General features: G+C 49.6%; 1 protein-coding gene and 1 long non-coding RNA gene across 2 annotated transcripts; one reads left to right on the top strand and one right to left on the bottom strand.

Moving 5' to 3' along the window:
• The first annotated feature begins 7,732 nt into the window (after nt 1-7,732).
• On the top strand, nt 7,733-9,301 carry LOC144145535 (uncharacterized). Its single transcript, XR_013317518.1, has 2 exons — nt 7,733-7,820; nt 8,966-9,301. It is a non-coding gene; the product is annotated as an uncharacterized LOC144145535 (long non-coding RNA).
• An 820-nt stretch (nt 9,302-10,121) lies between these two features.
• LOC144146244 (solute carrier family 22 member 15-like) lies at nt 10,122-23,472 on the bottom strand. Its single transcript, XM_077678208.1, has 4 exons — nt 22,539-23,472; nt 19,147-19,774; nt 10,405-10,751; nt 10,122-10,219 (listed from the first exon to the last, which is right to left on the bottom strand). The coding sequence occupies exons 1-4, from the start codon at nt 23,470-23,472 to the stop codon at nt 10,122-10,124; spliced, it is 2,007 nt and encodes a 668-aa protein (XP_077534334.1).
• Nucleotides 23,473-26,981: the final 3,509 nt, after the last annotated feature.

Genomic DNA, 26,981 nt, shown 5'->3' with positions numbered 1-26,981 from the left:
GTGTTGGATTACATGTAATACAGGTTGTGTTCTGTGTCACTGGGCTGGGTTAGATTAGGTTTATTGCAGTTGGGCGGGATTTGGGTAGGTTCTTGGGCGTTCGGTTATATTAGGTTACGTTAGGTTCGGTAAGTTGGGACGTAATATTATTCCCCTAATTTTAGGCCAGCCAGCTTTTATGGAAACTGTCTTGAGAATTTCCCGGACATAACTCTCACGGCTGCCGTGAGATTAGACGCAGCCTTTTCAAAAACCTCCGGTGCAACTAGCCTGGGACGCCGACTCTACTGCTTGGGCACGAGGAGCGGAGTTTCTGGTATCTTCCACCCTCTCTCTTAGTTGTGGACAAAATAAGGTTGTTAACCATCATCGTCATCCCAGTTAGCTTCGGCCCACATCTCTCCCGCACAACCTAAGTGGTTTCGCCACTGACGATATCCACTGCTCGAGACACTCGCGGCCGGTTTGCCAATTCGCATGCATTGACTGCGACATCAACGCGACCAGGCACACATATGCTTTTCAGGTTCTGCAAGAACAGAATACCACGCATTCCGACATCGTAGCAAGACGTTTAGGTGCATTTCAACCTTTCAATGTTAATGTATGCGCGCCATTTGTGACGCGCTGAAAATTGGTAGCATAAAAATTCAAGAAAGCTTGCACTCACGCGCAAGACTTGAATGGCGAAGCTGTTGTAGGTGAGCATTTAATTTCAGTATCATTGTTTATTTGCCTCGTTGTGGTGCTAGTAATCGCCGTCATACGCATAGAAGAGGTCGTCGCCTTCTTCGCGGTGAGTGGTGGATGCAAAATAACACTCAGCATATTTTACGCACAATTAAGCCCATGCGAAGCACACGCTGGCGTCGCGTTAAATGGCAAAAAATTGAGAGGGACACTTAGTACTGTTTACGTGTGCAACTCAGCAGTACCTAAAGGGGAAGGAAGGAATAGTACAGGAAAGGCAGGGAGGTTAACCAGAATACTGTCCGGTTGGCTACCCTACTCAGGGGGGAGGGGATACGGGAAATGAAAGGGAAAGAAAGGACAGCGGTACATATTAAAGGAGAAAATGAGAGAAAGAAAACTAGAAAAAACACAAGGCGTGACCAGGCAACTATAAAGGCGGTACAAACAACGCACACAACCAGAAAATGCACAAAACTAATACGGTTCACTGATAAAATGGGCGAACTAAGGGCACTGCACTATAGTAATGTCCCTACAATCGTTCAGACAGGCCCGTGTCCTTCAAAAAGAGCAGTAGGGCTTTTATAGCCTTTTCGGCCTGTGTCGGACAGCGCCTATGGCACAAAATTGTCTGCGCCGTAAAGGGGAGGCCATCGAGTCGGCGAAGTGTGGTGGAGAGCTGTTGCCTCGGCGTTATGAAGCGGTCACAATGGCACAGAAGGTGTTCAATCTTCTCGTCGGTGGCGCACGCATCACAAGCAGGGCTGTTGGCCATTCCAATGGTGTAGGAGTAAGCACCGGTGAAGGCAACACCTAGCCACAGGCGACAAAGTAAGGTGACGTCCGAGCGTGGCACGTTATTAGGTAGGTGGCGCTGCAAATCTGGGTCGAGCGAGTAAAGACGAGCGTTAGAGAACTCGGGTGTATTCCACTTAGCGAGAGTGATTTCCCGGGCAATGGACCGCAGCGACCTTGCAGCATCAGTGCGTGATAGAGGGACGCGGGTCAATCTTGCACTTGTGTGGGCGCCATGAGCCGCTCTATCCGCCTGTTCGTTCCCAGTAATGCCGCAGTGGCTTGGGAGCCACTGGAAAACGATATCATGTCTATGCCTGACTAATGTGTCATATAAGCACCGGATTTCAGCCACAAATTGTTCGTATGGGCCGCGGCGGAGGGCAGATTGGATGCACTGAAGAGCGGACCTCGAGTCGCATAGCACAACCCATTTTTCTGGCGATTCCTGCTGGATGAATAAAAGGGCCTCCCGAATAGCTGCCAATTCAGAAGCGGTTGACGTCGTCGAGTTTGAAAGCTTAAAATAAATTTCGGTCGACTTCTGTGGTATCAAAACAGCGCCGGCAGAACTGGACGTGGTGACCGACCCATCCGTGTAGACATGGACCCGGTCTCTGTATGCCTCATGTAGAAAGAGTAGGGATAGCTGTTGAAGACCGCTAGGTGGAAGGTCCGCTTTCTTTTTTTATTCCCGGGATGTTTAAGTGCAGTTGTGGCTGTGACAGGCACCAAAGTGGCGACGAGGGCCGAGACGGAGGTGTATAGCTCGATGGCAAGCTCCCACTGTGAGCGGCAACCACCTTACAAAAAGATGCCTGCGGTCGTGTTGAAGGCAGGGATGCAAGGTGGTGATGGGGCAACCGGGTGAGTTGCCTAATGTGTGCCCTCAGTGTCTCCACTGTCATGTGGGTTGTGATCGGGTGATCCCTTGCAACGCAAATTGTGGCCACAGTTGAGGCGCAACGCGGGAGACCGAGACATGTACGAAGACCCTGGGCCTGTATGGCCTGAATTGCCTGTAGGTTGGTTTTACATGTGTTGGTTAATACAGGCAGGCTGTAACGCAAAACACCGAGAAACAGGGCATCGTACAGGCGTAACATTGAGTGCACGGAGACACCCCACGTCTTTCCGGCCAGAAACTTGAATAGCTGGACCACTGCAGTTAGCCTTTTTTTTTAGGTATGAAACCTGAGGAGTCCATGATAAATCCCGGTCCACGATAACTCCCAGAAAACGGTGACTTTTGACGTAAGGAATATGTTGTCCATTTAAAGAAATCTTATACTGCGACATTTTTTTGCGGGTGAAAGCAACCAGTGCACATTTCTCCGGAGATATTTCCAGCCCTTTTCGACGCAGGAACAAAGACGTTAGCGTTGCGGCTTTCTGAAGTCGGGCCCGAATCTGAGGGAGTGAAACTCCTGATGGCCAGATGCAGATGTCATCAGCATAGATGGAGAGCTGGACGTTGGTTGGTAATGCGGTGGTGAGTCCTATCAACGTCAGGTTAAACAATGTAGGGCTAAGCACACTTCCTTGCGGGACTCCACGAGAAACAAAGTGCTGTGATGTTGGGCCATCTGAAGTCTCAACGAAAAAATATCTTCCTGATAGGAAGCTTTGGATCCATCTAAATGTCCTTCCACCGACTCCTGCATCTTGTAGGCCGCCCAGAACGGCGTCATGTATTACGTTATCGTAGGCTCCTTTTATGTCTAGAAACAAAGCGGCTGTCAAACGTTTGAGTGATTTGTTGTGCTGTACCGATGTGACAAGGTCAATTACGTTGTCGATGGATGAACGTCCGCGTCGGAATCCAGCCATAGCACAGTTCTTAAAGCAGGCAAGTCTCCCCTTGACCCGGCATCATATCGTCCTATAGCCCTTGCAAGCTGCATTGGAAAATTAATGGAAAGGGTGGTTTTAGGTCGTTTGGAATGGTACCTTGAGCACCGTAAAATTTACCTAAAGGGGGCGTCTACGACAGTACACTGGGGACGAAGAGGGCGGAAGAACGGAGCTAAACGGGCGAGTAAACAAGCGGCGAAATTTCCTATCGCCATCAACACTCCCACCATGCGGCATCTACAGGAACGAGCAGCGTAGGGGCGCGTGGGAGACAGATCGAAGCCATTAAAAAGCCTTAATGCGGATAGCAAGGCAAAGCGTCTCAAGCGACAAGATTACGAATTCTTGACAATGAGGTGTGAAACCACAGCGTCTTATGCGTTCAAATGAGAGAACATTCATGTTTTCGCATCGCAACCCATCAGAAATGCTTAGGTGTCCTAGGTCTTTTTAAAGCGAAAGCTTTCTTAGTTGGACCCATGGCGTCCGGTCGAAAAACGAATGCATTTACCCATAGACTGGTTGGGCGACCGAGAAGCTCTGATAAGACCACTGGATGCACGGTGGGTACGTGAAACGGGGCTTCCACTGTGTCAAAACTGTTATTCGAAAATCACAAAAACGGAACTGTTTTAAATAAAACAATGCACGCAGTGACCATGCATAAGGAGCCAACAGTATACCTTTATCTCATAAACCACGTATCAGTTAGATTATTCGTAGATGCGCTTAATTTGCGTGCGAAAACTCGTCGCATGCATTCGTTCTCCGTTTGCAATTTTGGTCTTTGAAGGTTTGGCGATCGAAGGTTAGACGCACTTTTAGCGAAGGCTTTGATGCCCATTTGACGCAGCTTTGATGTAAAAAGCATTCGCGCTTCTTTAACTTACTTAAGGAACGGATAGTAAAGTTTTGCTTCCCTCGGCCAATATATTTTTCACTAAGTGTGCTACGATGGCCCCAGAATCACCTTTGATTGTAACGCGCAAATTGGCGCGCGTTAGAGACGAGAAGAAGAAGCGTCACGTACTCGGGGTCTGCAACGTATAAGCTCCATCGCCTCTTCCTGAACGCAAGGCTCTTCGCTGCTGTTTTGGGGTATCTAAAAATGCAGCTAACGCGTTACTTTATCTGGAAGCCGGAGTTCCCTCTCTGTTACACCGATTTCGAATGCTCACTGTGGATACTTTTCTGAGAGCCTATAGCGCGGGGGTTAACAGGGAACAATTTACTTTGTGGCAGAGCAAGCTGTGTTTCTGGCGGTCCAGTGGCCCAGGTCCTATCGGCCGAAAGTACTAGCACAAAGCTTGCTTTCTCCATTAGGGGTTGCGGTCAATAACATACTTCAATCTCTCGATAGGGGTAATACGTTAACGGTCAACTTCCGGAACATCTTTCCTCAAAATGCTAAAATGCTAACTTCCTGACTGCTCATTACTTCCGGCTAAAAAAATGGTCTCTTACGCGTTTCCCGGGTGTTTCCTAAGCTCTTATCCTAAAGACGCAGAACTAGCTAGTAGCTATGTCTGATTTCATCCACGCTACGCAGTGCTCGCAGCGTTTGAAGTACAAACCGTAAATATGATAGGCCACACCAGCACTTTTAAAAAAAGTCTCACCTCGTTCAGGATGCAAAACCGTTGTCGCAAAGAAAGCACTAGGCATTTCTTTCTCCACAAGAGAAGTTAACTCGAGGCTGCAGAAACCAGAAACGTACGTGTAAACGCTGCCGAAAGAGCCAAATGGCGGCTTCCGCTTGCGGCGTCGCCAGGCTTGCCTTCATATAGTGCATAAAGAAGCCAGTCGAGAAGACAGCCCTTCTGTCCGTGGCCAATGCTTGGGGCCGTCGTAGATTGGAGATATCCCCGATCGCGCTACAACTATCCGGCCAGCCTGTGCGCACTGCTACCTCTCTTCGCGTGCTGGGATTGGAAATTTCGTCGTCAGGGTCAGCTGCCTTGTGGCTTCGATCTGCCCGCCAACAAGCAGGTCAAATGCTACACCTTATCCGACGCATGTCACAAAAGGCTGGGGGCTCCTGCTTCAAAATAGCCCGACTCTTGGTGCGGTCAATACTTCAGCCTCGACTTATCTATCAGGCTCAATTCCAGCATATGACCCAAGCGGAGTGGGCCCGACTTGAATCAGTTAATAGAGCTGCAATGCGGACAATCACCTGCCTCCCTCAAATAACGCCCATACCATCTCTGCAGGCAGAAGCTCAACTGAACACCCTGGATGAGCTTGTACATCAGCGCCGCTCCGCCCGCCAGCACAAACTTAATTTTGTTGCGGAGGCAGTGGCGTTGGCAATTTACATGTGCCGTCCTCTACCCGCATTTCCAGCCCACCCTGTAACTAGGCCGCCCTGGCAATACCATCAAGTGACCGACAACAGGCCGCTAACTAGACTCCACAGTCGGTCGACCGGGAACGCAGACGCGCAGCCCGGGGGCGCACCATTACGAGCGGCCGCGAACCAGCCCCAGGTTGTAGAGGCATTTGTGGACGCTGGGGCCCAAGACGGCGTTTTAACTACGGCGATCCAATGTCCCTCTCATTCCGAAGTGAACCAAAACTGCGCTTATGAATCACTTCGCACCTGGCCTTCTATGCTGGCGGAGCTTACAGCCATCCGGGACGGACTGCAAGCGCCACTACCAGCACTTCAAGCCCCTGGAAGTTTTACTGTACAAATGTACACGGACTCAACGGCGGCCATACGGGATTTGCGCCGTGTAGCCTCCAACTCGTCCGTTTCAAGAGAGATTCATACACTGCTGGACACGTACCCCTTCCCAATCCAACTGTCGTGGATCCGGCGTAATACTATCACCGCGCATATTGCGGCGGATACTTCCTGTCACCTCTCCTCGGTTCCACGACCGCTGCCCTTGCTGACAGTGGACCCACATGAACAATTTGTCCAACTAAAGGAAGATCTGCGTCGCGCCACACGCGCTCTCATCCCACCGTGTGGAACAGACCTTCCCAGTGGGCTCGCTCGCTGGAAGGAGGTCTTGCTGCGTAGACTTCGAGTTGGGGGGGCCCTATCTCCTGCGGTAACCCGGGCGTGGCCACCACGATACCATGCCCCGTTTACCAACACCTGCCCCTTCTGTACGGTTCCTGCCGAAGACGCCGACACCAACCACCTGCTATGGACGTGCCCTTCCCTGAGTGCAGCGAGATCCAGACACCTTCGCGGCACAGACCTGCATCCTGGGAGACCTCCTGATCTGCAACGATGGCTGTGGGGGCCCCACCACCGCTGTCTTCTGGATTTCCTCCGGGAAACGGGTGCCAACTTGTACCTCTAAGACTTTATGCCAAAGGGCATACTATCGCAAAAATAAAAAGAAGAAGCCACAAAAATGTACATTCACAACTATTCAAATTTTTACATAAATAAGTGTGTAGTCTAATGAGCAACAAAATTTGAAAACTATAATATTGTGTGTTAACCTAATTTCAGACAGACTTTTTACCACTCGCGCCATCTGCCGGAAGGATCAAAAGTTAGGCATTCACGTGACCCTATTCGACCGCAATTTGGCCGAGTGTCCTCTATTTTACTTTTTTTGTCTATGGCTTCATTTCTCGTGGACATACATAGTCAATCGTGGCAGTAGTGCCCTCTCTCGGTAGCAGACACTGCATCAATAGTCTCCGTGGCGCCCTCTGTCTGTACAAACACCCACTACAGCTTGCACTAGTGCTGCAATGCTGGAGAAACAGCAGAGCTGGCGGCCCTTCTCCCTTCGTCGGAGACCCACCTGTTGCAACTCACGTTTATTTCTGAACGGGCTGCTGAAAGTTCTCCACCACTGACGGGCTCGGATCGTTTTGTCCTCAGGATGTCACATCTCCGCGTTAGCCCGCTCTAGGCCCCGCGGCAACCGGTTTCGCGAACTCGGCTTCTTTAGCGTTTGCTTTGCTGTGCTCCCCACTTCAGGCGCGAACGCACGTGAATTGGCGAGGAGGAGAGCACGCGAGAAATCATGTCACGAATTCTGGGCAGAGAGTTCTCGAAGGTCGAGCTGGACGATGCCGGGCACTCATGATGAGGCGCATGCTCACGTGCGCTCAGTATTTTTTCTTTGTATTTTTTTTTTTTGCGAACGCCAACGCACCAAGCTCAAGTTTAAACATCTCTGCCGTTAAAATGCCACTTTCATTGACGACTTCTTTTCAAACCTAACTAGGTAAAAAGAGCTGGGAATGGTATTACGTTGTACCCTTCATCTTATCAGGTGAGCCGCAATCTGAGCTCACATTACCGACCCAAAACTGCATGGCCGCGGTGCTAGTCCTTTCCCCCTGCCCCGCGTGTTGGAACGCAGGCCGTGGCGACCCAGACGCCGGAGTCCTTCTTCGTGGTGCCCGTGTGCCTGGTAGCCTCCGTCAACGTCGTACTGCCGGTGCCGCTACTCCTGGTCGTCATGCGAGAGTACCTCGACATCAGATGCGCGCAGTCGGTGAGTCAGATGCGCACGGGCGCATACAGGGGCACCGCTTCAGTGATTGGGGTGTATTTGGTGCTGGTAAACGTTATACCTCAATGCATGGGATTGGGAAAGGGGGTATGGATGGCGCAAGTAGGTTTGGTCGTGCTACTCTTTGAGTGAGAAGTTCTACTACTCCCCCACTGGATCCCCCACGGAGACGTTTATTCTTGGGTACCTATAGCACTCGCTCACACACACACGTGCCATAAATAGGGTGATCCGCTGCAGTGGAGAATGTTAAGACGTATGTTAACGCCGTCTGTATATAGACGGCGTTAGCACTTGTCCGTGACTGGTGACTTCCCTAACGCTTAGAGAAGGTGCAAAAGAAGATTTGTACTTACATGATGCGGCATTCTAGCAAGCTGTGTATAAGACGCCTCTCTGACCGTCAGAAATCGCTTTAAAAAAGCCGAAATAAGATGTTTGTTTTGTTGTATTTATGTGTTTGGTTGGTGCTCCAAGCTACCATAAATACGGCACAGCAACTATTGTCTTCTTTCAGCTTTCTTTCTAATCGATTTCTGACGGTCGGAGAGACGTCTAATATACACCTGGAGGATGCCGGATCGGGTGTGGACAGTCCTGTTTTTCCTCTTCACTAAGCGTTAAGAAGGTCGCCAGTAACGCATGGCAAGCGTGAGCACTTAGCGTGATAATTCACCATGCCTAAAATAACCGCGCAAAAAATATCTTGTACTCACGCTCCGCACGCGTTACGCCTCCCACGGGTCGTGCTTAGGAAGCGTGATTTTTCAGCGTGAAAGCGCATCACGCTTGGAAAAAGCTTGCAAAAAATCTTCGACACTCACGTTAGTTAAGCGTGAAAAAATTTAGAGTGTAGACAAACGAACGAGCGAAACAGCTACTTTACACCTTTATTCGCCAATAAGGGTCATGAAGTTTCATACAGATATATACTACTGAATGGAAATATGCGACTATGGTGACGAGGTGAGTCACACTTCAATAAATGTGGCCTGGTGAACCTCTGAGAAGTGGCTCCACTAACGCTTTGTGACTTCTCCTTTGAGTGCCGAACGCACCCACGATCGTAGTGCACACAGCTTTGCATATACACTTTCGCGATCCTGACCGTTAATTTCTCTGTGCAGGTGGCGTACGGAGTGTTCCTGAAATGTGCCACCGTCATCGTCGTGTTCATCTCCATGAACACCATCGGTCTTGTTGTCTTCCAGGACGTTCCGCTGCCGAATAGCGCCGCCCTTCACGGCCTCGGAAACGTCACCCCCATCGGAACAATCTTATGAGGGCCCTCAATTATGTTCTCTTCGTCATCTGGGCCAGCTTTCTATAATGTTCCTTTTTTGTTGGCAAAATGCACCTCGTATCTGCAATTAGTAGTACGCGTGACAATGTTTTTATTTTGGACCTGTGAATCAAGACTTTACGCTGAATCAAGAATCAAGACTTTACGCTGAATCAAGAACTTTACGCTGAATCAAGACTTTACGCACCAAAGCATGGGTCCCACCTTGTTCAATTCTTGGTAACGCCGTGACTGATATGTGGTGTTATTTTTGGATCGATTTTATTTTCTCTGGAGTGCTATTTCTGTGCTTAAAAATATGTGAGCTAAATGTCAATCTTTGGCACACTCCTGCCTGGACGAGATATCTTTTTATTCAGTTTTCGGACGTGTTAGTCCACACGAACCGTTGGAATGGGATTTCACATCACGCCAAATTACAGAACAAGTTGTGGCCGTACCGTTTCCTCCGCTGTTCTCCGATTCCTCTGGGAAATTGTGGATCCACGGTACGGTTGCGAATTCGAGCGCATTAAGGGGATTCCGTGGCTACACTGCCCGCTGCTTGCGCTGGCGAGCGTAGATATAAATATACAATGCCCGCAAAACTTGTCGGTCTGCTCATAATAAAGCACTGCGAAAGCCTTTGGCTTGTGGAGGGAAAACCAATGAAGGAAGGGCAGTGAAATGGCAATGGAATAATAGGAAGAACAGGCTGTGTACAGACTGTATAAATGCACACAGACTATATAGTGACTATTTACATACACACGCGCGCACACACGCACGCACGGAAACAAGGAAGAAAAGGAGACAGGAAAAAAGAAAAGGAAAGGAAAAAAGCAAAGGTTGATGGTGGGTTGGTTTAGGTTTTGACAGTTCGGGGCATATGTTGAGGCCCGACTCCTCGAGGCACGGGATGAGAAGCCTGAAGGCCTCTCGGTGCAGCATGAAGGGCTCTAGAGGATGCAGGATGTCCTTTGCGGTGCTCGAAGGTAGCCCTAGCCGCCGGTACCCGTGCAGGGCACCAGCATACGCGGGGCAGGTATGCTGAGGATTTGCTCCAAGGACACAGGGTCCGGGCAGTGTGCACAGGTAGCTGAGGCCTTGCAACCCTGCGTGCTAGAAAAGCTACCCAACTCCTCACGGCGTCGCCGAAAAGTCCATTCCCACGCCTCTGGTGTCCTGCAGCTGCTGTATTGAAGCAGCCGGTGCGAAGCCGGAGGGGGAGGAGCCCCTCCGTTTGGGCTGTCCCACGAGTGAGGAGTAGCCGCGGGACCTCACCGGAGGCCACTCGTTTGCAGGGGTGGCGTGTGGCCACCTCTCGCCTGATGGCGCCCCAAGCCACATCAGAGCACACCAGGGACCTGCAGACTGGGACCATGGGGGAGTCGTAGGCTGATTTGGCCAGTTCATCTGCAGTCTCGTTCCCCGGTGTGCCAAGGCGGGCGAAAGGATACTGCAGTCGGAGGCTGCAGCCTTCTTCCATCGGGTGGCGCAGCTTGGCAAAGAGGGACAGCTTAAGGTGGGAGTGGACCTCTGCGTCGCCGCTCCGCGCCGCCGCCGCCACCACCTGTTTTCGTCTTCGGGCTTCACGCAGCCGAAGTGCCGGCGTGAGGGCGCCGCCGGCACTGCGGTATTTTGGGGGGGGAGGGGGGGGGGAAGGGGGGAGGGCTGAAGTGGGAATCTTCCGAAAAACGAGGGAATATGAAAGAAAAAAATTCCCACACCATCTCCATTAACGTGAAACATGGGGATGGGCGAAGCATGCATTGTGTAAGTGTATTCTTGGCGCCTTGTCGTTTTTGCCCACGGAGATGAAAACGTTGGGGGGTAGAGGTATGCAGCTTTGCTGTAAAAGTTTAGTGTCTTTAAAGCACGAAGCCTTCTAGCGCGAGGCGTTGGAAAACGAGTGTCCCGGTGCGTTCTTTTAGTACGCGTTACGTTCTAGCGCGAGACGTCCCGCTGTTTTAGTCCAGTGACAAGCGCGAGGCCTAAAGAGTATCCCGGTGTTTTAGCACCGCGACTACATCGACGATGACATGAGACGACGGCATGAGACGCCGACAGCCCGAGCCCCGAAGGGGCCTCGTCCATAAAATTTGTCGATCCCTTGGAAGTTGTCGTTTCTCTGTCTGCACGAAATGCCTTTCTCTCAGCGTGGTGTTCGCCGTGAAATAACTGCGTTCCATCACTAATGAATGGGTGATTTGTACTTTCTGCATGTAATAATTGCAGTCACTCTGCTGCTCACGTCGGGAGACTCACTGGCATTCCTCGAGATCCCTTCCATTTTTTCTTCACCGTCCGTCTCACCAGTCGTACGAATGTTCCATAGGTGCCATTGTCAACCAAGGATTGCCTGCCGTGGTGGCGCACCCTGCTTGGGCCGGCGCCACACAAGCGTGACAACTCTCTCCTTTTCTCCACTCTTGAATCTCTAAAAGGACAGCAAATGTTCCTTCCTGTCCAGGCGCCGCCAGGTTGGTGGGGCCCATCATACAATTGCCTTTCTCTCGGGTCCCCCTTTCTTCTTCTTGTAGCGTGAGCTACACTGGCCGAGGTTGAGCAGTTTCGCGTGGCTCCTGGAGAGCCGTGCTGCGCATGCGCGAGGCGCAGTGACATCACACGGCGCACACAACTTTGCTCGCTTCCCGGCGTCTCTCACATACCCTACGCCCCCAGCGTCTTCGCCGACCTCAATTCCGAACGTGGCGGCCCGGTCCACTTGATCATGTGAGGGGTGGCCGGGTGTGGAACCGATGTCTCGTGCGTCGCAGCAACAATGCGTATACCGTGTGTGTGTCATTGAAGCAGCAGTAAGCATGATAATCAAGCTAATCTTAGACAACCAGGAAATCTAAGAATAACCAGCTGAACCTTAGCTCACGTTACGTATATCCTGGCATAACCAAGCTTTTTTTCATACACTTCCAGCAACAATTATGAAGTAAACGTTGTTGCGGCAGTGAAGAACACGCAAATCGGCTGCGATCATGGGCTAAAACCTTCGTGATGCTCGTGACGGTTGCGTACAGCTTTGCTACCCGTACGTTTTGCGCGATAGTGTGAGCTGCCTTCATTTGTTTTTTCAAAGGAATGTGGGAAATAAAACAAAAGCAAACGTGCGCTGAATCGTCCATCGCGCATGCCATCTTCGTTCCACTGTACAAATATGGCCAAACGGGTTTGACTACACTCATTCTTGATGAAGGCCGGTCCCCGGCGTATTTAAACCACCGTCATCCAACGGGGATAAAAGTATGTACTCCAGTAAAAAACAAAAGCCTAACACGAAAAGATGCGGGGAGAGAAATCGTAAAGAATAGGGCATTCCCAAGAATAAATGCAGAAGAGAGTATAACCACAAGTCTCACCAAAATCCAAGCAAACGGCAGGCAGAGGATTGTAACAACACGTTAATGAAAATATGTATACAACATGGCTCAAAATTCAGAACTCATTGACGTCATAAATACGATTCTTTACTGAACGTGAATGTGAACATTCTCTGTGAACTTTATCTTCGACATTTATCTGTGAACATTATCTTCGACAAAACTCTGGTTGGGTTAAACTTGAGGAAGAGGCAAATAGATCAACCAAGGGCGTTTATTGAAAGCGGTCTGAACGTTTCGGAGCCTACTCGGCTCCTTCATCAGGGCTGATTGGGTAAGACCAGAAGCAGCAGATATAAGGTGCCCTCTTTTTCTCTTTAGGTGACTTGCATATTGCTCTTACGCGTCGGAAACCGTGGGCGTAGATGGCGGGAAGGGTTCCTAGAGATCTAATCAGGCCTCCCCGAGCCTTTTGTATGTGCCAGGACTCAGGGGGTATTCTTTGTGAGTAACTGGTTTCGGCGCCAATCACCTGTGCCCTGTCGAAGTCAATCCGGTGGCAAGCTTTTTCAGTGTTCGGCCAATGCACTGCACTGAATCTCATTGTTGCGAACGTCGTTTTTCTGCTGCCGGAGGCGTTCTGGAAAGTTCCTGGGTAGTTTGCTGAACGTGTAACACAAAACTGGACGAAAACTCTTAAATCCGCATCACTTCAGCCGCAGTTCACCGCTGTGAGAAAATATTGCCGCCCGTTAGGGCAGAGGAGCGTATAGTGCTGGCCTTTCTGCGCAGGAGCCCAGTGAATGTGAACGTCTTGAGAAAACATACACATAGTGAAAGGTGAAATAAAAGAAAAATCTGCAGAAATTGAGGGAGTTGCCTATTAATGCATAACATAATAGGCCTCTTGTCTTCATTGCGTACTCTTTACAGCCAAATTCGGCTATCAGTAGCCATATACGTCAGGCTGTTTCGTTCTTTCAAAGCTTTGCTTTGTTTCCTTTCACCCCTGACGTACAATGTAGACCATTATTTGCCGCGAGATCGACATGTATGTGGCGACAGCGTCGGGCTGCCAGTGCTCCACTGATCCGTAGCGGGATGATGCACACTGCGGGAGCGCTTCGTGCCTTTCTCGCGCTGTGTGCAGGGAAGAAAGGCGTGGACAAGAGTGGTACGCTGTAGTTCGGTTACTCAACGTTCAATGTAGTGCATAGAAGTGGCAATAAGCTTTCATTACTACGTCGAAAAAGCGGAGACCCATTGGGAACCTTAGAAAGGCCTAAATAAAAACATTTAACCTGTACGTCGTGCCTCGATCGTAGCAATCTCGATCTTTCCCGAGTATGACTTCAATAAAAACAGAAAAAGAAACAAATCAGGAAGCCTCGATCTCTGGAATTCAGCTTACGACGGCAGTTTCAATCGCTTTCAGTTCATTCCATTCATTCTATCATTCTATTTGTGGGATGCCCTGAAACGGTAACAGCACTTGACTGCTCCGACATTTTTCGTAAGAGCTTACGATATGTTTCTGTGCGTTAGAAAGGCAACATATACTTTCTAAATTTCCAACCAGCGCTGAGATTATAAATGCAAACGTTCAAAGGGGTCAGTTAGGCGCAGCTTTAGTCAAATGAAATTTTGTCGACTTTGAAGGCAGGTTTGCTGAATAACTGTGTCAGGTCACTATTTAAGGCTTTTATCACAAGTGAAATTCAGAAATAAATTGCTAACTCGCGCAGTGCAGTCAACATTTCATGTTTAGCTGGATTTTTGCAAAGTGACAAGCAGGGTTACAGTGTGTAAATAAAGCTTCTTGTACGTACCTCAACAGTGAGCATAAATCTTCTGTTAGAGCTGCGCCGTTGACGCTGTTGACAAGTTGCCGCGTTACAGACGTGGTAAAGCGTTTCTCTTTATTTTTCGTTACAAAACAACGCGACTGTTTCTTGGTAACTGCGCTGTGTTGTCGACTGGTCCTCGCTTTTGTATTGCATTTAATTTTTCAGGAGGAGGGGGAGGAGGAGGTGGAGGCGAAACGTTTATTGAGCAAAAGAAAGAAAACGTCGCCTTTCGCGTTACATGCGTTCTCTTCTCGCGGCGTTGGGAACGTTGGAAGGAAGCCAAAGAAAAGAAAAGCACACAAAACTTTTATCCATGGCTTTTTAACAGGGGAAAAAGAACGTACGTGACGCGAGAAGCGAAACACCAAACGTTGGCGATCAGTATTACTTGCAATTGAAAGTACCCTAGGCGTCGTGATCCGAAGCGGTGAAAAAATTGTATTTCAACAAGAAATTTCAGTGTTTAAGACAGAAATAAGGGTTGGCAGTCAAGAAAACGTCGGAAAGCAAAGGGCAGGATGTGGTAGGTCATTGAAACAGATAAAGAATTTCGAAAGAAAGAAAGTGGAGAAAAAATGCCCGCCAGGTGGGATCCGATGCTGCTTCAGAGAATTGCAAAGCAAAGCTGACGTTACGAACTACGAAGCGCCACACCGTGCTCGCACTCCTACGAGCCCACCCTTTTAGTGTCGGGATGGGAAAGGACTTGCCACGGCTGTGCAGTTCAGGGTCGGTAATGTGAGCTCAGATTGCGGCTCACTTGATAAGATGAAGGGTACAACGTAATACCATTCCCAGCTCTTTCTACCTCGTTAGATTTGAAAAGATGTCGTCAATGAAAGTGGCATTTTAACGGCAGGGATGTTTAAACTTGAGCTTGGTGCGTTGGCGTTCGCAAAAAAGAATACCAAGAAAAAATACTGAGCGCACGTGAGCATGCGCCTCGTCATGAGTGTCCGGCATCGTCCAGCTCGACCTTCGAGAACTCTCTGCCCAGAATTCGTGGCGCGATCTCTCGCGCGCTCTCCTCCTCGCCAGTTCACGTGCGTTCGCGCCTGAAGTGGGGTGCACAGCAAAGCTAACGCTAAAGAAGCCGAGTTCGCGAAACCGGTCGCCGCGGGGTCTAGAGCGGGCTAACGCGGAGATGTGAAATCTTGAGGACAATACGATCCGCGCCCGTGAGTCATGGAGAACTTTCAGCGGCCCGTTCAGAAATAAACGTGAGTTGCAACAGGCGGGTCTCCGACGAAGGGAGAAGGGCCGCCAGCTCTGCTATTTCTCCAGCATTGTAGCACTAGTGCAAGCTGTAGTGTGTGTTTGTACAGACAGAGGGCACCACGGAGACTATCGATGTAGTGTGTGCTACCGAGAGAGGGCACTACTGCCACGATTGATTATGTATGTCCACGGGAAATTAAGCCATAGACAAAAAAATTGTAAAATAGAGGACACTCGGCCAAAGTGCGGTCGAATACGATCACGTGAACGCCTAACTTTTGATCCTTCCGGAATGGCGCGAGTAGTCTGAAATTAGGTTAACACACAATATTATACTTTTAAAATTGTGTTGCTTATTAGACTACACACTTATTTATGTAAAAATTTGAATAGTTGTGAATGAATGTACATTTTTGTGGCTTCTTTATGCACGATATGAAAGCAAGCGTGGAGAAGCCGCAAGCGGAAGTAGCCATTTGGCTCTTTCGGCAGCGTTTACACGTACGTTTCTGGTTTCTGCAGCCTCGAACTAACTTCACTTGTGGAGAAAGAAACACCCAGTGCTTTCTTTGCGACATCGGTTTCGCATCTTGAACGAAAGGTAAGACTTCTTTAAAAAGTGCTGGTGTGGCCTATCATATTTACGGTTTGTACTTCAAACGCTGCGAGCACTGCGTAGCCTGGGTGAAATCAGACATAGCTACTACCTAGTTCTGCATATTTAGGATAAGAGCTTAGGAAACGCCCGGGAAACGCGTAAGAGACCACTTTTTTTAGCCGGAGGTAATGAGCAGTCGGGCAGGCAGCATTTTAGTATTTTGGGGAAAGATGTTCCGGAAGTTTACCGTTAACGTATTTCCCCTATCGAGAGATTGAAGTACGTTATTAACCGCAACCCCTAATGGAGAAAGCAAGATTTGTGCTAGAGTAACTTGCGGCCGATAGGACCTGGGGCACTGGACCGCCAGAAACACAGCTTGCTCTGCCACAAAGGTAAATTGTTCCCTGTTAACCCCCGCGCTATAGGCTCTCAGAAAACTATCCACAGTGAGCATTCGAAATCGGTGTAACAGAGAGGGAACTCCGGCTTCCAAATAAAGTACCGCATTAGCTGCATTTTTGGGTAGCCATAAACAGCAGCGAAGAGCCTGGCGTTCAGGAAGAGCGATGGAGCTTATACGTTGCAGACCCCGAGCGCCCCGAGTACGTGACGCTTCTTCTTCTCGTCTCTAGCGCGCGCGCCAATTTGCGCGTTACAATCAAAGGTGATTTTGGGGCAATGGTAGCACACTTAGTAAAAAATATATTGGCCGAGGGAAGCAAAACTTTACTATCCGTTCCTAAAGTAAGTTAAAGAAGCGCGAATACTTTTCACATCAAAGCTGCGTCAAACGGGCATCAAAGTCTTCGCTAGAAGTGCGTCTAACCTTCGATCGCCAAACCTTCAAAGACCGAAATTGCAAACGAAGAACGAACCCATGCGACGAGTTTTCGCGCGCAAATTAACCGCATCTACGAATAATCTAACTGATACGTGGTTTATGAGATAAAAGTATGCATGGTCACTGCATGCATGGTTTTATTTGGTACAGTTCCGTTTTTCTGATTTTCGAGTAACAGGTTTGACACAGTGGAAGCCCCGTTCCACGCACGCACCCTGTATCCAGGGGTCTTATCAGAGCTTCTCGGTCGCCCAACCGGTCTATGGGTAAATGCATTCGTTTTTCGACCGGACGCCATGGGTCCCACTAAGAAAGCTTTGCTTTAAAAAAGACCTAGGACACCTAAGCATTTCTGATGGGTTGCGATGCGAAAACATGAATGTTCTCTCAATTGAACGCATAAGACGCTGTGGTTTCACACCTCATTGTCAAGAATTCGTAATCTTGTCGCTTGAGACGCTTTGCCTTGCTATCCGCATTAAGGCTTTTTAATGGCTTCGATCTGTCTCCCACGCGCCCCTACGCCGCTAGTTCCTGTAGACGCCGTATGGTGGGAGTGTTGATGGCGATAGGGAATTTCGCCGCTTGTTTACTCGCCCGTTTAGCTCCGTTCTTCCGCCCTCTTCGTCCCCAGTGTACTGTCGTAGACGCCCCCTTCAGGTACTGCTGAGTTGCACACGTAAACAGTACTAAGCGTCCCTCTCAACTTTTTGCCATTTAACGCGACGCCAGCGTGTGCTTCGCGTGGGCTTAATTGTGCGTAATCAATGTTGAGTGTTATTTTGCGTCCACCACTCGCCGCAAAGAAGACGACGACCTCTTCTATGCGTATGACGGCGATTACTAGCACCACAACAAGGCAAATAAACAATGATACTGAAATTATATGCTCACCGACAACAGCTTCGCCATTCAAGTCTTGCGCGTGAGTGCAAGCTTTCTTGAATTTTTATGCTACCAATTTTCAGCGCGTCACAAAGAGCGTGCATGCATTGACATTGAAAGATTGAAGGGCGCCTAAACGTCTTGCTACGATGTCGGAATGTGTGGTATTCTGTTCTTGCTGAGCCTGAAAAGCATATGTGTGCCTGGTCGCGTTGATGTCGCAGTCAATGCATGCGAATTGGCAAGCCGGCCGTGAGTCTCTCACAGCAGTGGATATCGTCAGTGGCGAAACCACTTAGGTTGTGCGGGAGAGATGTGGGCTGAAGCTAACTGGGATGATGATGATGGTTAACAACCTTATTTTGTCCACAACTAAGAGAGAGGGTGAAAGATACCAGAAACAACTCTCCTCGTGCCCAAGCAGTAGAATCGGCGTCCGAGGCTAGTTTCACAGGAGGTTTTTGAAAAGGCTGCGTCTAATCTCACGGCAGCCGTGAGAGTTATGCCCGGGAAATTCTCACGACACTTACCATAAAACCTGGCTGGCCTAAAATTCGCTGAATAATATTACGTCCCAACGTACCGAAACTTACGGAACCTAATCCAACCGAACGCATCATAACCTACCCAAATCCCGCCCAACTGCAACAAACCTAATCTTACCCAGCCCAGCAACACAGAGCACAACCTGTATTAAATGTAATCCAACACATTCTAGAAGTCCTGTGCTGAAGGTGCTGAATTGAACTTACTGAATTGTGCTGAATTGAACTTACTGAAGGTCAATTATCTCGAGTGGGAATATGAGAATCGCGGGTGTACTGGAGACGTGGACGCGATATTCTGACGTCAACTATCCTCTTCATTTCTTTGCGTCTGGTAAAGCGGGAGTTATAACTACCGCAGTGAACAAAATTCTGCGCTATCATTCATGCAGAGAATGAATGACACTATAGTTTTGTATCATGGTGGCTTTTTCATTCAGCGAGCCCCTTAAGATCGCATTAAATTAAGAAATAACGATAAACTGAAAAGAAAGGAAAATGCAATATCAGAAATCACTCGTTCAACGCGTACGCGTATTCAAGAAGTCAAGGCGCAGTACAGTTCGGGGATATTTGGTCTATGGATGGACCAAATGTGCCTTGGTTTAGTCCGTGTGGATGCATTCTTATCGCCCAGCGTTACCAAGTTTGTGCAGTTGTGGCGCGTTCCGTAGCTGTCCTTATTGACATGATGCTCTTGGATCGTGTGCCTTTTGTGCAGCCGCGAATGGGCTCCTTGCTGCGGCCTAACCTTAGCGGAAAATGCAGCTTCCACTTGTCGTCCGTCAAGGCGCGAACCGTGTTGGCCAGCGGGAGCTTCGCCGTCTCGGCCAGGGACAACACCAGCAGGGAGAACAGCAGCAGCAGGACGGCGGCTACGGAGTAGGCCACGCTACGAAGATTGAGGGAAGACACTTCGTTGAGGAAGGGCCCAGCCATGGCCCCCAGCCGGCCGCTAACGTAGCAGAGGCCAACGCCCGCGCCCCGCACCACCGTAGGGAAGAGCTCGGCCGTGAAGGCATACACTGAGATCACGGTGAACTCGAAGACCAGCATCCACGCCACGGTGACCCCCGAGTCAAGCGCGTACGGACCGCGGTACACATCGACCACGGCTAGTGACCCGGCGACGACGGACAGAGCTGCCAGGCTGTATGCTAAGGAAAGCCGACTGCCGATGCGCCTCAACGCGTACACGTTGAAAGGGAACTGGACGATCTTCAACGCCAGGAGAGCGAAGCGCGGCACCCGGCTTGTCCGCATCACTTCGCTCGTGCTGAGGTGGTAAAACATGGCGAAGGTAATGCACGAGCAGCCGAACATGACGAAGGACCGGGTGCGCATAGTCGCGTTCGTTACCAAGTCTGCAACGTGGGCATCTGCAAAAGGGAGTGGGTCGTTGCGCTGACACCGGCGTCCTGATGAACCTACAACAGCGATTAGCTGTCGCAAAGCCTACACAGGTAACATACGGCAAATAGTAGCCCTGTATTTCGATTCCCGGTTAGCGATCGGGAGCAAACAATCCTAATTTGATTTTTGGTTCCTTCATGTCATGATCTCTCTAACCCGATTCTTTACTCATCCTGCTCCTCATAACATAGTTGCTGACTTGTAGCCACCTCCTTCCCTCTTTCCCTCCCCATTAGACCTGCTCTTCCATTTGGCGGTAAACACGCTGTAAACAGGAAGGTTCTTTAGCGGGCCGGCGCATATGGCCATTCGCCAACCGAGACGACTGCCCTGGCATGCCACCCTGCATGCAACAATTTTGCAGAATCAAAACGTGATTCCGGGAGCAGGTATTGCGAGCTGTCACTATTATCGCCCCTATTTTGAGCAGAGCTGCGCAATCCAAGAGGCAGCGGACATAACGTACACGCTCTTAATCAAGTGGGTTTTCTCCATATCAGAGCGTTTCACATGCGTGACAGGGCATCATGGACGCTGTACATCTTTGTTTGGGATCATGCAACTCACTGAGGAGACTCGGGGAGTGTATTTCGACAAGAGGGCTTCCGAAAGGAGACGCAGCGCATGAGATCGCATGCGATGGCCATTTTGGAAGGAAAGAGCACCGACCGCTTATTGTGTAGATTATTAAGCATGTTACGATAGTGACTAAGAGGTGGCATTTCGAAAGTGGTTGCTTAGGTAGGTTATGTACTTTTTGGCGTTTTCCTGTCGCCGAGGAAGTAGTTCCGAGGAAGTAACGATCGAAGAAGTAACGAGAGAAAAATTATAGAAGGCTTTGAAAGAAATGCAAGATGGCAAAGCACCTCGTGAGGATCAGATAACAGCAGATCGCTTGAAGGATGGCGGGAGAATTATACTAGAGAAGCTGGAAAACCTGTATACGCAATGCCTAATGACCGCGAGTGTACCGGAATCTTGAAAGAACGCGAATATCATCCTAATCCGTAACAAAGGTGGCATGAAGGACTTAAAAAAATTACATGCGGATCACCTTACTCACAGTCGTCTACAAGGGACTTACCAAGGTAATCGCCAACATAATTTCTGCCACCATAGATTTCAGTCAACGTAAGAAAAATTCAGGGTTCGTAAAAGGTATTCAACAATGAACCATACTTACACGATCAATCAGGTAATAGAAAAATGCGCGAAGTATATAGCCTTCCTAAATTATGAGAAAGCATTTGACTCGGTCGAAACAATAGCATTCACTTTGGCATTGCGGAATCAGGGTGTTGACGAGCATTACGTAAGAATACTAGAGGACATCTACAATGGGTCCACAGCTAGTATGGTCCTCCATAAGGCGAATAGTAAAATACCTATAGAAAGGGCGCCAGACAAGGAGACAAAATTTCTCCAATTTTGTTCACAGCATGTTTAGAAGAGGTATTCAGAACATTGGATTGGGAACCGCAGGGCGTAAGAGTTAATAGAGAATGCCTCAGTAACATCAGATTTGCTCATGATGTTGCCTCCGTAAGTATTTCGGGGGACGATTTGAAAACCTTGATTACAGCATTGGAAAAACTGAGTACAATTCTGGGGGTGAAAATAAATATACACAAAACTAAGGTAATGCTCAGTAGCTTCGGGAGAGCCCAGCGGTTTAAGATAGGTGACGAGGCAGTGGAAGTGCTGAGCGAATATACTATCTACTTAGGCCAAGTAATGACGCCAGACCACAAACTTGAGTCAGAGATAATTAGAAGGTTAAGAACGGGGTGGAGTGATTTCGGCAGGCATTCTCAGATAATGAATTGCAGCCTACCACTGTCCCTAAATAAGGAAGTGTATGACAGCTGCATATTACCGGTACTCACCTACGCGGCAGAAACACGGAGGCATACTAAAAGGATTCAACTTAAATTGAGAACGACTCAGCAAGCAATGTAACAAAATATGGTTGGCGTATCATTAAGGAACAACAATATAACGTAGTAGGTCAGGGAACAAACGCGGGTTAAGGACGTACTAGTAGAAATCAAGAAGAAATGGGTGTGGGCAGGGCATGTAAAGCGAAGGCAAGATAACCGTTGGTTATGAGGGTAACAGAGTGGATGAGATCAGGAAGTTTGCGGAGACAAATTGGTCGCAGTTAGCACAGGACCGGGATAATTGGAGATCTATGGGAGAGGCATTCGCCTTTTAGTGGGGTAGACGGGCTGACAAAGATGACTCCTGTCGCCATTCTCGCGTGAGCTCGCGACCTCAGACATTTGTTTGCCTTACCAACAGAAAAACGCCATCCACTTATAACCACAGTCAGGTCGTTTACATCAGTTAGGCTTGGGAGCCTTCGTTATTGTCGTAATTAACCAAAATCAATGATGGATAGACATGGCATGCTTCTCACGTGGTCATCATAAATAATCTGTCCGTAAAACTTGCTTTCGAGTTCAAGGACTTATGAAATCTATTGTATTATGTAAATGAATTAAAGTGATGTCATAAAAAAGTGTTTAGTGACCCTTATTCAAGTCTGACCGCAAGAAATGTGCAGAGCGCCAATATGGATCCATAAATTCAATGGTATAACAAGTAGTGTAGCATTGCTTGCACACCCACATGAAAGGAAATGTCCTTTCTGTTAAACCAGCGCACTGCACTTTTCCAATAGCAGCGCGATAATACGAAGTCGGTTGCTAGAGAAACAGCGGGAAGTACCTCGATCCGAGATAATGGCGTCGAAATCGGACGGCACCCCGTGTTCCAGTTGCTCCTGCTGCCTCCTTATCTCGTGCCTTAGAGCAGTTAGACGAGTCTTGAAGTCACCTTTTTCGACCTTGTTCACATACGCCGCCCACTGCATGACGCCCTCAGCTTGACGCACCCGCGCGGTCGCCAGGAGCCAGCGGGGGGACTCCTCCATCAGGTACAACGCCACGACGAGGGCACTCGTGGGGACCATGTACGCAATCTGCGCCATCTCCCGGTTCCGAATGAAGGCCACGACGAGTGCTCGATATATGGCAGACGTCACTCCGGCGCCGGACACGCATAGAGCGCAGAAGAGGGCGCGGTGGTCGATGTCGTTCACCTCGTAGAGCAGCACGATGGATGTGACGAGCGTGCTCGAGGTCGCCGTGGACAGAACAAAGCGGAGGGCGGCGAAGACCTGCATGCTCTGCGCGAACGCGGTCGCGAAGCCGGTCAGGATGAGTACGAAGATCAGGAGGCAGAGGACCGGCCTACGGCCGATGCGATCAGCCAGTATCCCGGCACCGGCACCGCCGAGGACGCCGCCAGCCATGTACCCTGCCGTCAACAGGGAAAGCATCCAACGCCGCCCACACACGAGGTTCCAGGCACTCACTATCGAACGCTCGGCCGCGCCCGGCTCGTAGTCCCAGCCGGCGTCACAGGGCACGAGGGTCCGGTTGTCGGCTTCAGGGTCACCCTGGACGGGAAACGGGGGCTCGTAACGAAAGCAGTGGCTTTGAAGCTCCCCCGCGGCATGGAAGGCAGGCACACTGGCGTTTTTCCACGTCTCCAGAGGCAAGTTGGAGTAGGCCGCCGGCGCCCTGCACCAGTGCTCGACGGGCGGCGCCAAGTCACTGGAAGCCAGGGCGTGAACGATGGACGTGAAGACGACCAGCATGGTGCATAACATGACCAGCCTCTGGAAACGGCCTTGTCCAAATATTAGGATATGCTCCTTCGGCGGTGTTATGCTGTAAAGAGCTGAATCTTCGGGCTGTGGTCCTCGGGAGAACGGCAGTGTGAACAAAGACGCGCGCAGGTTGGAACCTTGGACACGCGCTCTTTTTTGCGACGTCAGGGACGTTAACCAGGGCGAGGGTTGGCCGGAAAGCCTCTGGCGGTCTTTCTTGGCCTTCAGCGTATGGCCGAGGCGGCTGGAAGACCCGGGTGGAGCGACTTCTGGGAGCGTCTGCATCGGCGTGCTATGGGATTCTCTTCGTCGAAAGCGAGCTTCCGCGCAAGCGCGTGCCCAGCCAGGCGATGCTGTTGTTGATAATAGTTATGATATAGCTGACGACGACAAAGACAAAGACGACAACGACTACGACAATGATGCGATTCATCAACTTGCACGATGCAATAGCATGTTAGGCCAATGAGGGGGCTTTATGCGGGTTATAATTTCCAGAAACCGTGAAAGAACGATGGATATAAGTTTAAATTCCCAAATTAAAGAAACAAGTCTATGTCGGGGAAAACATACACCACAAAAGTATAGAGAAAAAACAAAACCAAAGCAAGAAAATGACCGCGTATCTGCTCCTTTCGTTGCAAATGTCGACGAAAGACGACAGTCGACTATACCCCTGCCAAGTAAATTCTTCCCTTCTCTTTCCCGCAAACCTCTCATGCTGTTCCTCTCCCTTCTCGTTCCTCCCAAGGTTAACACACTAAGGTTTGCTCAAGTCAATTTACATTTACCGCGTTCACGACATCAAGACGGGTGCCTCGATGCCAGCGCTGCCGTAAGGCGGAGACGCGCGTGAATTGAGGCACCCTACTACAACGTTTATATAACCACGTTTCCCTACTATCGTGGATACCAGCTAGTGGAACCTTTCGTTGTTATTGCCGTGTGATTTCTTAAATGCCACCAGAAGGTAGCGCGGGCAACAGCAGGTGACGGATTTCTGCCGCTGATGTAGTATTCCATTCGCTATTGCAAAAACCAATCATCCATGAACTTTTAAATAAACGAACACTGCAAGTATCACTTACGTGTTGATTTGCTGCCTTATATTTGAGTGAGGTCTTATTCTTGTTCAACAATGTTGAAAAGTATGAATAATGATACCGTACTTAGGGACTGAGACGTTTACATTTTGCGGTGGGTATATAAGACTATTGCGCAGCTTTCGTTTCGCTTTGTGCGGGTAGCTGAATCTTCTGGGCGAGCAAGATATAAACAGTGTCGCGAGTGCTGCCTAGGCTGCCCAAGTCAATGTGTGGTTTTAGTCAGCCTTGCTCGGAAACCGCGTGTAGCGCGCTGGCGGTACGTACAGTGACCGACCTTGTAGACGCAGACGAGTACCGTACTTACCCGATTCTAACGCGCCCCCGATTCTAACGCGCACCCGATTTTCCTGGCGAAAAAACCAAAAAAACTTGCACCTCCGATTGTAACGCACACGGAACTTTACAACCCAGACAAACGAATGCGGGAGAAATGGGCGATTTATTTCCCGAAGCAATCTCACTCATCTCACTCCTCGTCGCTTTCCGCTGACCATAACATCTCGTCCTCGGTACCGCCAAGAGCGTTCGCGATGCCACACTTCTGAACGAACGTTCAACCATGGTCGATGGGATCGTGGCCCACGCCTCGCACGCCCATCCCGCTAGCTTCTCCAAAGCCGCACGCTTCAGCCGACCGCTCGTTTTGAACGCGTGAGAGCCGCTGCTGCCATTGCTGTTATCAAGTGCGCAAGTGGAACGATCTGACGATTTGAGTGAACGCCGACAGAAAACTATAGGCGCTTATGCTTCCTCCGTTCAAAAAATTGTTGCTAAACATGGAGGAAGTCTTCCTCCATGTTGTTAAAGGCTTTGGCGCCATCTTGAGATGGCGATGGCGATGGGTGGGACAAAATATTCGCTGTTTCGGCAGTTTCGGTTTCGTATCCGATTCTAACGCGCATGCGATTTTTCGGCCTATTTTTCCGGAAAAAAGGTGCGCGTTAGAATCGGGTAATTACGGTACCCAGGGGAGGCGCTGCTAGAGTACTTTCAGGGAACTTCCCGGTCATTGTTTTATGACGTACACATTGCCGGTACTTCTGATAAGCAGCCGCCGCCTCTTTATGCGTACATTATAAAAACATTGCCAAATATCCAGTCTTCCTTGCCAACACAAAGTTTCAGGAAAAATACGTTCTCACTACGTGCTCACTGGCCCCTTGTAGATCCCTCTGAATAGTTTTGAAATTTTTAAGCCGCATCGCTCCGCCATTCGTAGGGACCATAGCCACAGGAACGGCCGTCACACCATTCCTCAGGAAGGCGTCTAAGGGTAAGTCCTGCGCCGAGAGACTAGCCGACCAGGGAGAAGACCCCTGGCCGGGGGAAAAAATAGACATGGCAAAAGCCTATGCGTTCGCGCAGATGTACCTAAACGTAAAAGAATAAATCAGACACCCGATACTTGGCCAAACCCAACTCCGAATTACAAGCAGCGATTGTAGCCGACGTGTCCTTCAGCCCGAGCCGCGACGAGGTGCTCGTCTCGAGAGGGGCGCGAGGATTGTAAGCAGGCACATGCGCGCGGGGAACGATGATGGTGATGATGATGATGATGATGATGATGACGATGATGACGACGACGACGATGATCATGGTCACGATGCTTTGCGGCTTCACCCTTGTAATGGTGTGGCGTTGCAAAGCGACATTAGTCGTAACGCCACTGTACAATCACGTCACCAGAGAAAAAAAAGAAAAAGAACTCTATGAAATTTTTGCGCTAGTCTGACTTCTTTGTTCGCATGTCTTCCCAGATTGTTTTCTTCTCTTTACCCACCAACATTCTAACCTTTTTTTACTAACATCTACTGCTGCCCCAATTCACTTTTCCGTTAACCTTGAAGCAAAGGGCTTCTGGAAGCTAGATGGCTCCCTCACTGAGGACTGGACTAAGGTGCCTTAACTGGACGGATACGTTTGCACTCAGTTACAATATGTCTCACGGATTCTCGCTCCCTGCCGCAGCCTGCGCACTGCGCACAATTCTTCCTGTACCGGCTCACGGATAAGCGTTTTTGACCACAAAAAAGATAATCCGCGCTGGGTAATTCGTCGCGCCGTGTATACACTCTGCTCCGTGAGTGAAAACCGCCCTCCCTCTCCCCAGCCACGTTAGGAGTTTCTGGTCGCGCACCCCACGAAGGAACCGTTGGCTGGTAGATGTACCGAAAACATTGCTTTATAAGGCGCGCCCCTACCATGGCTTTTGGATGTTTTTCGTCCTGCAAATTCAAAGCACTGTTTTTTCCCGCTCTTCGCCTCACTCTAGAATCTACCCTTTCCACTCCTCTTCACCACTCTTCCGCTCCACACCTCAGCCGATCCGCTGCCCTCGCTCGGTTCACAGGCCGGCGTCAGAGGTGGAAACATGGGCGCGCAGCCGCCGGC

This window comes from Haemaphysalis longicornis, unplaced genomic scaffold, assembly GCF_048455015.1.
Source record: "Haemaphysalis longicornis isolate Haplotype H1 unplaced genomic scaffold, Haemaphysalis longicornis Haplotype H1 scaffold_7, whole genome shotgun sequence".
NCBI classification, from domain to species: Eukaryota; Metazoa; Arthropoda; class Arachnida; order Ixodida; family Ixodidae; genus Haemaphysalis; species Haemaphysalis longicornis.
This window is presented reverse-complemented; position numbering and strand designations above follow the sequence as displayed.